Source organism: Aphelocoma coerulescens, chromosome 1A, assembly GCF_041296385.1.
Source record: "Aphelocoma coerulescens isolate FSJ_1873_10779 chromosome 1A, UR_Acoe_1.0, whole genome shotgun sequence".
NCBI classification, from domain to species: domain Eukaryota; kingdom Metazoa; phylum Chordata; class Aves; order Passeriformes; family Corvidae; genus Aphelocoma; species Aphelocoma coerulescens.
The window spans coordinates 4,696,304-4,709,716 of record NC_091014.1 but is presented as its reverse complement, the minus strand read 5'-3'; the positions used below and the strand labels follow the sequence as shown (position 1 = coordinate 4,709,716).

The 13,413-nt window shown below is 43.8% G+C and overlaps 1 protein-coding gene across 7 annotated transcripts in view; it reads left to right on the top strand.

Moving 5' to 3' along the window:
- The window catches only part of SFMBT2 (Scm like with four mbt domains 2), a 100,796-nt gene that overhangs the window by 73,970 nt on the left and 13,413 nt on the right, over positions 1–13,413 (top strand). For all 7 annotated transcript variants that reach the window (XR_011156139.1, XR_011156138.1, XM_069034490.1 and 4 more), the window contains 5 exons: positions 3,830–3,943; positions 5,240–5,282; positions 5,879–5,949; positions 7,076–7,215; positions 11,524–11,633. Coding sequence is in view for 5 of the 7 variants with exons in the window: in XM_069034490.1 (XP_068890591.1) it covers positions 3,830–3,943; positions 5,240–5,282; positions 5,879–5,949; positions 7,076–7,215; positions 11,524–11,633 (478 nt within the window). In the remaining 2 variants the exon portion in view is untranslated. The remainder of the gene's footprint in view (positions 1–3,829; positions 3,944–5,239; positions 5,283–5,878; positions 5,950–7,075; positions 7,216–11,523; positions 11,634–13,413) is intronic.

The window sequence follows — 13,413 nt, the reverse complement described above, 5'->3', positions numbered from 1 at the left end:
AAGCCCTTAAAGTTGGTGAAAACATTGCCAGGTGTAACCCAGAGTATCATAGTTCCTTCCTCCTGAGTGTTCGTTTTTGGTAGAGCTGTGTGCAATGGCAGGTTTTATTTTTTCCTCTAAGATAATTGTTTGCCTTCTAGCTCAGCGTAGCAACAGCTCATTTGCAGCCTGGTCTGGACACAGGGCAAATATTTTCTTTTAAGAGCTGGAATCAACACTTGTTTGAAATTCCATTCTCACTAAGGCTGTTGTTGAATTTACCCCCATCTGGGCAAGGAATCTGACCCATTTTGGCAACTTCTTTTCTTAAATGACCAGGTACCCTCACTTGTATATGCCAAAGATGTGGATAGATGCAGGAAGAGGGCAACACACTCCCACCTTGCTTCCTTCTCTCATCTCTTTCTCCCTGCCTTTTACTCTTTAATTTCTTAAAGGATGTCTTTTTACAACTCAGCATAAAGAAACCCTGTGTGCATCTCCTTTCTTTTGAGTTCTGATATATAGATGCTTTAAGCTTGGTTTATGTCTCAATACCAGGAATGGAATGATCTGTAGTAAACAAAAAAGATGCAAAAGACTGCAAAAGATGCAAAAGACGGGGGCATAAAAAGAAATTTTGCTGCTGTAGGAATACATCACTACAGTATGCACAGTGTTATGCTAAAAGCAGGCATTAAAAAAAAAAACCACAACCAAAACACGCCTGCTTGCAGAGTTGTAAAATAAATGTGGCTTGAAGTGTGGCATGGGTTTTTTTGACTCCATTAATACAATGTTGTTTCTAACTGATTATTTATATTCTGGAAGCAGCAAGGCTCCCCAGCTACCACGGGAGCCCCTCGCTGAACACCTCGAGTCCCGTCATTTATCATGGGCACTTCTGAAGCTTTCATTGTTGCCCTCCCAGTTTCCCAGTTTGACAGCCCAGGCTGCAGCCGTAAACCAGGAACACAGGAGTTAAGCAGGGCAGAGTTAGACATGAGGGAACATTGTGTGATAAATCACACTTTGTACAGTAGCAAAACCCTAAAGTCGAGGGTGAGCGTTTAATGAGCAGCCGTGCAGTTCCCCCGTGGTGGAGGAGAAGCTCAGGACTGATGGGATGCTCTGCGCTTTCTGCTACTTTATTACTCATCATCTGCATTGTTAATTTTTACTGGTTCATTTTAGATTTTAGAGCTTGAAGCTTTCTGGTTTGAATTTATACAAGTAATAATGCACGCTCCCTGCACAGCCCAGGAATTTGAGGAAAGCCCTTTGGTTAATCACTTCCCCAGGGGGGCTTCCTGAAATTTCCCCTTCTACAGTTTTCTAGAGTCACTGCTCTGTTCTGCCCATCCTGTAAGATTCATAGCTGGACACAGACATTTTCCTCACCCTGTTTCCAGTCTTTTTATTTTCCCTTTAACCTCCCAATTCCCATGGACACTAATGGCTCTGAGAAGAGAGCAGCATAAAACACAACAAATGAAACTAATGAGTCTCAAAAAAGCTGTTTTCCACTCATTTGAGTGAGGCCAAAGGAAGCAGTGAGATGTTGGGAGTGGAAAGCAGGGTTATCAATTGCCAGAGGGCAGATGCAGTGCCAGGGTCTTAAAAGAGGAATAGAGGTGTTACAGGAGAATGGGCATTGTGGTGCTTTCTTGCTCCTCAGGGTGGCTGCAGCTGTAAACTTGAGAACCAGAATGTTCATAGAACCATTTTGGTTGGAAAAGACCCTTCATGACACGTTTATTGTTGCTTGCAAGCAGGAAAGTACATTTGGTCTGCTTACTTTATTATAATAATTTAGAACTGTAGAATCATTAAGGTTGGAGAAGACCTCTGATATAATTAAGTCTGTTTTGTGAGAATAGCACCATTACAGTAATGAAGTAATGGGTATTCCCAGACCTGGTGACATTTCAGTGGGGTCTGTGTTGATTTCTTACTCTTTTTAGGGCTTGATCCAAGGCTTGCTCACTGTGTGTGTGTCTGGCCACTGAATCCACTGTTCTCACATCAGCTCCTGGCCTGGATTTGTGCTGTCAGGTGAAAATGTTTTCCCCACTGGAGAGTGCAGCTTTCATTACATTCAAACTGAGCAGTGACCACGTGGTATTATCTTGTGGAGGGAAATGGTTTTGCAGAGAATTTCAGCTGCTGAAATCTTGTATTCCCCATATGCCTTCATCCCTTCCTCTTCCCTTCCCCATATCCCAGTGAAAAAGTCACTGTATTTTCAATGTATAGTGCATGACCACAATGCAGGGCTCAGAGAAGCACCATCAGGACATCCATGAATCTACACAGACATCATGATTGCGTTTTTTAGATTATTTTCTCCAGCACTGTGATCACCAGCACCTATTTCCCTGCCTCCTTTGGGTTTTTCATGCAGCCGCACACTCTCAGAACAGCAGGTTTATTACTGATCCAAATGCTGCACCTCAGCCTCGGTGCTGTTCCCATCACAAAGTTCAATTACTGTTTCAATTACACCACAAGCCCTTGATGAACATTCATTAGTGGGAAGCTCCCTGTAGTCATCTGGCTGTGCACAGTCAAACACTTGCTGCCTCAAGCAGGAGGCAAAGATGTTGCAACAGATGCCAAGGCGAGGGTGATGCAGGGGAAGCTGCTGATCCCTTGGTCCCTTTTGTTAGGAGATCACCTCCTGCTGGTGCTGGAGCTGCCTGTCCTGGGGTGGAATTGATGGGGGGAGGAGGTGAAGTTGCTGGCCCAGCTGTGCCAGTGCAGTTGAACTTTACTTGGAGTAGTTAAATGGTGCATTGACTCAGGACACTGAGTTGTTCTTGAAACAACTCAAATCCAGCAGTAATATTTTTATTGGATTTTGGGTGGAAATCAGGTAAATTAGGAAAAAAAAATAGGAAAAATTTCTTCACTAAAGGGGTGTTCAAGCACTGGAACTGCCCAGGGTAGTGGTGGAACAACTGGTCCTGGAAGTGTTCAAAAAACATGTAGATGTGGTGCTGAGAAACATGTGTTAGTGGTGGGCTTGGCAGTGCTGGGTTAATTGTTGGGCTTGATGCTCTTGGAGGTTTTTTCCAACCTAAATATTTCTTTGGTTCTATGAATGGGACATAAATGAAGACAGGAGATTGTCTTCTAAAAGAGGTGTAATGAGCAAATTGGAAGGTACTTGCTTTAAATAGAGACTTCAGGTGAAGTTTTGGAGTCAGCATTGTGCCAGAGACCGTGGTGCATGTGCCCTATTTGGAGTTTTTATACTGCTTCTCTCCTGTTGTGTGATCAGCTGTTGTTTCATGTGAGGAGCCCTAGGAGTATTTAGGGCACTTCTGGACAGAAGAGTGGCCACCTCTCACCCTTAAAAAATGGGACTCAAGGGCAGAGCTGAGCAAAAAAGCTTCAGGGAAGCACTGGGGCGTAAAAGCCTCTCTCTCACATTAGCTACCACCCTGTGAAAACCTAAATACACTCTCTTACCATTAAGAGCAAGCACCCAACAAGTCCTTCTGACTCACTTATGCAACTTTACAAAAACTCCGAGGGTCAGTCAGGCCATCTTGTTGAGAGAGGTCGTGTCTGTTTAACCTCCCTGACTTTTGGCTGCTTCACTGCACGCCCTCAAAGTGCTCTTAATGGGGTTTTCCTCTGGGCCACATGGCACTGTAAATGCAGCAGCCCCATCCTTGCTGTCTGTGCAAAACTGAAGATGAAATGGTGCCTGATTTTGATGCAGGGAAGCAGATTTATTTTTACACGCTCCATCATTCGCTTCCCTGGGCTTTGCATGGGTGCTTGGATGGCTCTGAGCTTGGTGTTCCCATGCCTAAATCACATTATAAATTTGTGTTTATAGGTTCCCAGATGCCCTCTCCAGAGTACATTGTTGATGTGGAGTCTATGGACATTTTCCCTGTTGGTTGGTGTGAAGCAAATGCTTATAACCTCACCCCACCACACAAAGCTGTTTGTAAGTACAAGGAGACCTGAGCAGTGCAGATGTTACATCAGTGGAAATATCAGGGTTTCTGCCTTAAATCCGTGATCCCATTTTTGACACTATCAGCCTACGCAGTAGACCAGTAGCCAGGCTGGAAGTGTGCTGCAATAAATGGTAATAAATCTAATTAGTGACCAGACTGGAATTATGCAGTTTGTATTTGTCTCTGTGATCGGCCCCTCCAAAAATGGGATTGTCTCTGCTGGGAAAGGCTGTTCCATTGTTTGGGATTGCAGGGTGAGTTGTGGGTTTGCAGAGGAATTGTTGACAGTGGGGTTGTCAGAGGGAAACCAGGTTTTGTTGCTCTGAGCCAAGTTCACTCAGGCAGCTGAGTGGATTAGGGACAAAGACCTCAAATTGGAAAAAAAACCCCATAAAATACGAAGTGGAATGGACATACAGAGGCCATCCATGTGCCCCTTTCCAAAACAGGATCTGCTCCATCTAAATGGAGAAATAATTGCTGCCATTCTGTGATGGGGTTTCTGCCCTTTCCCAGGGTATCTGTCCTTTATTTCGCTGCCCTTGCCAGCTCAGAGATTTTCCTAGCGTTCAATTTAAATCCCCTCGCAGCACAATTAAGCCCACAGTGTTTTGTCCTGCCTCCAGTGCATATTAAGACAAATTTCTTCCCTTTCTATTTGCATTTGAAGGCCGTTCATGAGAGCTCAGTGGCTTGGTGGTGTTCTCCTCTTCCAACATATCCAATCTCAAGCCATGAGGTGAAAAATTGGCCTCACTGTTTGTATTAATTAACATCCGAAAGGCGAATTTTAAAATGTGTCAGCCCTTTCGAAGAGTTAAATGTGCTTAAGTTAAAAATCAGGCAGCCAGAGCCTAATTTAGGAGAATACTGCTATGGCAACATTATGCAGCCTTATCACAATTTATAGCTGGGGATAAATTATACTGGAGGTAATCATGCTTGTAAAACATAATCTTATCCATATGTGTTTCTGTATGGAAAAATATTTGTGTTTTTATTTTCATTTTTTTTCTTTTATGGTGATCCCATAAAACACAATATTAGCATTCCAGAGGAAAGATTAAATGTATTATTACATCCTTAAAGTAGGTTTTAATGATGTAGTGACTTACTTAAAAAATACCAAGAAAAGATGGTGATAGTAATTAAGTACCATTTCATTGTGTTCAAAGTCGTTTTATAGTCAGTGCATTTGCACAGCTTTTTATGCATTCTGGGTATACTTTATAGGACAGAAGGGTAAAAAACTATTTTTTTTCTTCCTTGCTTCATTTTTGCAGTGCGAAGGAAGAGAAGAATTGCAGTTGTGCAACCAGAAGAACAGTAAGTTGGGAGGTTTTTTTTGTTATTTAAGGTGATATTTCTACAGGAATGCATCGGGTCTTCCAGTGGGGATAATACACAGCATCTGTGTGGCTTGGTAACTACTGCCCAGATACTGCAGCACAGTCAGCAAGAGGATTCTTTGAAATATTTGTTAGCATATTAGAAAGTCTCTGAAACAGCAATTTTTTGCTGGTTGGGGCTGCACAGCCCCTGTCTGATGGCCAGCAAGGGATGCTTAGGGAAGATGGACATGTACCAGGAGGGCGTTTTCCCTGTCTAGCCCTTGCAGTTTGTAGAAACTTGAATTTAAGGGACTTAAGTGAGAATAGTTGAAGCCTGGAGGTCTAAAGCTGACACACCAGAGTGTATTTTTGGAGAAGGGGTGGATCTGGGTCCTTCATCTGCAGTACCCTGGTCTGTGATAAACCACGTGGAAGTGGAATTGTGTTGGAGGTATCTCCATTCCTCATCCCAGGCTGTTGCTGGTGTATCTCTTAGTCTAGCCTGAGGGCAGATTTTGGCCCTTTGTCCTGTCTGACACTATTAAGAACACCAGATACACTATTAAATGCACTCAATTGCTCTTTAAACAGGTTACCATCCACAGTGCCTGTTGAGAAAATACCTCATGACCTCTGCCCAGTTCCTCAGCCAGACACGACAGGTAAAGATCTTTACTTCAAAGACCCATGTCCTGTATGAAAGGGGAGGACCCCAAAAAGGCAGTGAGTTTCATAGTGCTGGGGAGATGGAACCACATCCTCAGGGGGTGTAAAGTGGAGTGAACCCACCTGATATACAGCAGGTGAGGGTCTGGTCCTCCATGTGTCTTGCTGGGGTTGTCAGTTCTCCTGGAGCTTGCTTATTTCAGGTAATGATACGAAGGCTGGTGAATCTCTCTGGTGGAGATGGGTGCAGGTTGTTAATTGACACCCATGAAATTGGGTACAGCAGGATCTGATGGATCCCTGTGTTATGTCAGGACTGTGTGGCATGGCTGCTGCTTCTGTTTAAGGCAGATTTCTCTCCCCTTTAGCAATGGCAGGAGGTTCTGAGTGCAATACACATCCAATTAATGGTGTAAACCCGGCAGCAGGGACAGGATTTCACTCTCTTTATTTCAGCAGGCTGTGGGATAAACGTTGGCATTGCAGCCAACACCCCATTACAGTAGGATGGGGAGAATCAGAGTCTTTTTGGGTATGATAACCAAAAAAAGTGGATAACCACTTTGAAAGCATGTGAATCACATCTAGAAGTTCCTATTTCTCTCCATGGGCTATAAAGGAGCCCAGAGTAGTTAGCCTAGACAAGGAAAACTGCTCTGCAGACCCATGTCAGGTCAGGTAATGGCACTGCAGTGCTTGCTGGGTTGGACAAGGGCTGAAGAGGGGTTTCTAGGGCTCTCCACTGAGAGAATGTTCTCCCTGAGCTGATTCCCTGTCTTTGAGACTCAGCTCATACATCCCTTTCTGGCAGGTTGCAGTGAGTCACTTATGTCCACCTGCAGTGTGAGTTCTGGAAGACGCCTGTCTCATGACATGGATGAAATCCGTTCCCTGTCCTCCTTTCTGTAGGGTGTGCAGCCACATCAGTCACTCTTAAAAACACTCACTTTTCCCATGCTGAACAGACTTGAGTAGCAGGGGCTTCCCTCCTCTCTATCCCAGGGTAGAAGTTTGTGCCTCCTTTATTCTCCTCCCCTTCCTCCCACATCTAGGGGGAAGAGGCACCCTTGATTTATGCTACAAAAGTGCTACAGGCACATCACTGCTGCTTTCTTCTTGCAGGCACCATCAATGGGAGATACTGCTGCCCCCAGCTCTACATCAACCACCGCTGCTTCTCAGGTCCATATTTAAACAAAGGCAGGATCGCAGAGCTACCTCAGTCTGTGGGGCCTGGCAAGTGTGTGCTGGTCCTCAAGGAGGTATGGCCCAGCTCTGTTTTGGGGGGATTTCAGAGGAAAGTATGGGTCATGGCTTGCCAGACCCAGAATTTGCAAACAATGCACCTAAAATTGTCCTGGAGTGGTTTCCACAAGGCAAAACTGCAAGCTGGGAAGAGGGGGCAGGTTTGTGCTTTGTGGGTTTTGGTTGTTTTGAAACATGGGGAGTTCTTTTGGTTGGGAGCAGCTTTTGTGTGGGTTGCCATCAACATAGGAGCAACTAGCAGTGTCATGGAGACGTGGGCATCTTGTTTTGGAGACAGAAACAACTTCCCAAGGAGAGGACAATGGCAAGGGCCCAGCATTGGGCAGTGTTACTTTGCAGAAAAAATTCAAGCTTATTATAGCCATAAACTCAAGCTTGTTCTGGCTGTGGGAACCAGTTCCAAATTCTGGAAAGGGTAAAGAGAAGACATTCAGGGTGATGCTGTAGGGGAGGTACACCTGATTCCTGATGAGATGAGAGAGGTGCCAGCAGCTTGGAGAACCGTGGGCAGGATGGGGGTGAAAAAATGCAGCACAACTGAAGTTCCTGATGCTCCTCAGCCCTTTGCACCCAAGGCCTTGTCCTGACCTCCACCACTGATGCAGTGAAGCATCATCCTGTGTGTGTGCTCTTGAATCCCAAAGTCTCAGGTGAATAACAAGTAACTCTTGTGCTGTTCAGTTCCAAACTTATTTTTACAGCCTATCTGTTCCTTATTTCCAGTGCCAGCACAAGTTTTCTGCTGGGACCACTGGCTTATTGTGGTTTCTTTCACTGTAAGAGGCAAGTGAGGTGGCAGTGTCTGTGGTTTGACATCAGCTGCAAAGTTTGTCTCATTTCTAAGGTATTTTGTTGGAAAACAGGTTGACACCTGGAGCCAGATACAGTGGGACAGCAGCTATTGCCATCCAGCCATTGCACCTGGGCTGAAAAGTGGTGACTGTAAGGTAGCTATTCTGTATACTAAGGGCTGGCTTGAAGTTAAATTAAAATAAATACATTGTCAGCTTTAGATTTAGTTCTGGGGTCAGAATATCTAAGAAGCACTTACTAACAGTTCTTCATATATGCCAAGAACTGCTCAGCGGCATTGTAAAATAAAACAAGGTGTCTTCTTAAGACTCCAGATGATCTATAACCCACCACATCTTAGAGAAATATGCTGTAAAGATTAATTAGCCTCATTGCTTACTGCTCTTACTATTTTTAAGACACTTTGCTCTTTCTCTATTTAAAAAGAGAATGGACTGTGACAAAAGATGCTTTTTAGATCCTTGATCATCTAATGAAAGAATCCCAAATAACTCTTAACGCTCTACTCTCTCTGTCCCACAGACACATCAGTTCTCCAAGTTAAAAAAAAAAAAAAAATTAAGTTTACTGCCCTGCCTTGAGGCTACCCTGGGATTTAGCATCTCTTGTTAGGTAGGAGATGTGGGATTATCTCTGAGAAAGAGGAGGGAAATTGAGTTTCTCCTCATAAGAATGCTGATCATTGAGGTCTTGAACAGGAGAAAAGAGGTGTGATTATAGTTTTAGTTGTGCATTGTCAGTGATATCTCCTAAGAAAACTTCACTGAGGGTTGAGACCGTGTAAAGGGGGATGGAGATTGGAAGTGTATGAACACCAAAGAGCTGTGATGGGAAGAAAAGTGCTGAACTGCCCAGTGGCATCAGGCACACCAAATATACTCAGAAAAGAGCCCCTGTGCACATGAAAATACATGACATGGAGAACTTTATGAATATGAGGTGCTTGTGAGGTTGGGCAGAGGGTTTTGGTGGTGCTGTGTGATCGTGTTCACTGGTGTGACTCCAACTCACTCAGCTCTGAAAATCCAGAGTTCAGCAGTACCAAAATAAAACCTAATCCCACCCCCTCTCTGCTCCAAGGCACAGGTGGCTGTACCCAAACCATTCCTGATAGAGAGAGCTGAAATTACACCACTAAAATCTCAGACTGGTCACACTCCAGCCAAAGGAAATTAGACTGGTCTGAGATGGTTGATGTAATTTTCCATCTCCAGAGAAAGTTAGAAAGTGGTCCAGGTTTCTTCACTGGTTTTGTTTAAATCACAGTTAATTTTTTCCAAAAGTCTGTTTGTTTGCATTTAATAGAGTGTAACATGAAGTGATACTGTTGCTAGAAGGTACCAGTGTTACTGTGATGATGGACCTTTGCTGTAGGGTAAAATGCCAAACCTAGTGACTCATTTGAGATCCAAGAAGAGTAGAAGCCAGAGGTTTTGATTTTCTTTTTCCTTCCCTGAAAGGGAAATAATTGTTCTTACAAAACACTCTCTTTTTGAACTGAGTTTAGAAGTTTACAGAGTTCTGCTGGTGACAAGCCAGCTTTGAGAAAAGTCCTGGCACTGTGGGTGCCTGTGTAGGGCTGGAGTTGATTAGGTGTCTGGGAAAATGCCCAGACAGGGCCGCTGGTATTGCAGGGTTGAGTTTTCTTTTCTTGCTCGTTTCCCAACTACTCTGACAACTCATAAAAGCACTATCATGCTGGTGAAGGGGCAAGACAGCACTGTTGGTCAGCAACAAATTGGTCAGCAAGATGCTTTCTGCCCCTGGCTATCCCACCAGCATGTGGGGTAGGTTAGGCGTGCTTGAGAGCTTTGCCAACAAACTCCTGCACAGAGATTAAATAACTCTCTGGATTTGTTGATCAAGGCACCTGATGTGTTGTGAATGAGTGTGGTAGCTCCAAAAGCACTTGATGTTTTTGAAAACCCACTTTGGCTTCCTGATATCAGGTGTCAGAGACTCTGTTAGAGGCCAGTGTCCCTCAGTTTGTGTGGGGAGGGACAGGCAAGAGAAGATGTTGGTGAGCAACAGGAAGGACTCACTCACTTTAAATAGCATTTTAAAATGGTTTGAGTTGGAAGGGACCTTAAAGATATCCAGTGCCACCCTCTGCCATGGGATGCCTTCCACTATCCCAGGCTGCTCCAAGCCCTGTCCAACCTGGCCTTGGACACTTCCAGGGATCCAGGGGCAGCCACAGCTTCTCTGGGCAACCTGTGCCAGGGCCTCAGCACGCTCACAGCCAAGAACTTCTTCCTCGTATCCAGTCTAAATCTGCCCTCTGTCAGTGTTTGGTGTCTCTAATTGGACTTTCTTGAAGAGTGGTTTGAGTAATGTTTCCAAGGGCCCAATGATAAATTAAATTTTGCTTCTAGTAAATAACCTATCCAAGCAACTCCAACTAATGCCATTTTACAGAGTACTCTGCAGCATTAAGTGAAGCCCTTGCCTGAAAATGATTAATCCTGGAGGGTTTTCAAAATGCTAGCAAATCCTCAGGTTGCTGGATTTTGGGGGGGTGGGGGGGAAAGCCAGCCCAGAAAAAACCAAACAAACAAACATAAACACATTGGTCACTGCAGTATGACCTAATTATTATTCCATTTCTGATGAACTGCATTCATGGGTGCTGGATAAACTTAATGTTCATCATACTGAAATCATTTGCAGGCCCCCAAGGAATTAAGAACAGGCATTAGGTAAAGAGCTAAATTAGATGAAAAGCAATCCAGACTCACTGTGGGGTCATTCATGTGCATACAATGCAGAGTGTTCAAACACACGGTCTGGTGCTGTTAAGAGATTTGTTTTCCTTGTGTTTATCTCCCTATGCCAAGTGTAGGCTATTAAAGCTTGGATTTCCCGAGCCAATAGCAGGAATCATTTTTATTCTCAGGGACTTTGGATTAAAAGGATTGGCACACGTGTTCTGTTGTGCGGAGTGGACACACACTGGGTTCCAGGCACACCTCCTGCAAACTCTTTTTGTGGAGACTTCATTACTATTCTGTTAATACAGTCAAGGCACACAGCACTCAGGTTTATGAACATATTGCTGACCTCAAATGTGTGAATTTCCCCTTCAGTGTTCACTGTGGGATGGTGCACATGGCACTATACCTGGTTGTGCCTTCAGAACTATTTCTGTTTTCACTTTTTTATTAAATTGATCCGTGATGGATGCAGCGAATGGAATCTGCTTTGGGTGAGAGGGTCTGTCACAAAGACAAAATTACAGGTTAGCAGATTTTTGGGGTTAAACAGCAGCATTTAATGCAGTTACGTTATCAGACACAGGTGTTATCTATAATATGGCAACAGTGATCCATTCCGGGGCCTCTCCTAATTGCATCCAGCGCTTACCCTGTGAAACCAGGACAGAAACAGGCACCTGCAAGCTGCTCCTGCCTGTGCAGCACCTGGGACCATATTCAGTGTGATTAAGGACTGCTTTTAAACCCATCATTGTTGTTGGTTTTGTCTCCCTATAGGTTCTCAGCATGGTGATCAATGCAGCTTATAAGCCAGGGAGTGTTTTACGAGAACTGCAGCTTGTGGAAGACCCTCAGTGGAATTTCCAGGAGGAAACACTTAAAGCAAAGTAAGTCGTCAATGTGTGTTCTTTTATTTGGGAGGTTTCAGAAAGGGAACTGACAAGGGGAAAAAAAAAAAGATAAGAAGAGGGTTTTTTTCTTTTGTGAGTGTTTTACTTTTCTAATTATCGTTTTGCTTCATTGAATTATTTGCCTCATTCCATAGCAACTTCAGAAATGAAATGTTCACCTGAACGGTTCGTTCCTATTGTCTTTCTCCAAGCAGCCATCCAGTTTTTGATGAAGTGGAGTCCTGAGTTTTATGATAAGCTGTTCTTATAAGCTTGGCTATTACTGAATGAACTCAATTCCTGGCTTTCTAAATGGAGGAGTATTGCTGCTTTTAAATTAGAGCCTGTCAGGCTAATGCAGAAAAAACTGGTGAGAATGAATGGCACCCAAAAAAGTTCAAGCAAATCAGCAGGGACACGTTTTTTAGCAGGAGTGTGATTAGGGCAAAGTAGTAACAGATCAGAGATTCAGGTCAAGATTTGATGCCTTTCTAGAATATATTCTTCAATTCTGAATTCCTTCTTATGACATTAAAATCTACATATTTGTGTCTTCTTTATGTAATGGGCACTATACTTAGGATATATTTAAACAACTGTTGTCTCTCTGAAAAGAGGGAGTCTCACCTAAGCTCTCTCCAGAGTCCTTCTGAAGAATAATTCTTCCCACTTGAAGATGGATGCCAACAAATAGTTCTTTGAAGACAGCTCTCTTTGTTGACTAATGGTTACCTTGACTTTTTAAGTACTGAGTTAAATGCAGTGAATCTCACCCTTTATACTGAACTCTGTTACTCCTTTTCAAAGAAAAGCAATTTTCTCTTGGTTGATATGAATAGCTGCCAAACACAGCACTGTTGATGGCTGCTGTATTTGATCTTTGCCCATGCAGATATTGCAGAGAGTTCATGTGTTCTCTGGCTGAGGGAGAGAGTTGAGAAACTTCTATTCTGTGTACACTTAGGCTGCTTTTCTGAAGGAGGATTGCAAACTGAAATGAAAATCTACTATTCTTAATTTGCTTCTTTCACCTGTGGGGAAAGTCAGGCTTTTATGTTTGTCAGTGGAGATGTTGTGGATGGAAATCTAAAAGTCAACCTCGTGTGTGCAGATTTTCATTAAAAACAAGTCTTTGTCTGTGACCTGGTTTTCACTGCTTCTAGGATCCCACAGCTTGTGCTACAAATACCAGATAATTCACTCCTACAGGTATTTAGCAGTTGTGAAATCAAGTTGTAATGCTCCACCTTAACATCTCCTCCTGCAAAGAACTGAGCTTACAGGCAGTTTTCCTATCAGCAGTATCCTGAGTAGGATTTTGTTGGGGTTTCCTGTTTGAGTGTGGGGATCTGCCTTGTGCAAAAGCAGAAATATCTATTTCTTAAGGCTGCTGCAATTCATATTTCTAATGGGAGACAGCCTGAGAAATGTTTAACTGACCATCCATGATAGTATTTTATGTTGGCCCCCCAGTCATGGCCCATGTACATGTTCCTGTGTGCCAGCTGCCTCAGCAGGCATCAACCTCAGCTCTCCAGGGAGTCAGGCAGCATCTTTCAACTTTATTAAGCCACAGAATGGATCATCACAGGCTCAGAGCTGGGACAGCAAGTTTTGAAGTGCCTTCTGAGGACAGCAAAGGATTCTCCTCCAGAGTAGCATTGCCCTCTGGCTCCTGAGGAGACAAAGCCTATGGGGCTGGACAGCACCTTGTTCTTGAAGCTCTCTGGCTTCTGGGGCAGGTATCTTCACAGAGCAGTGCTTGGTGGCCATGCCA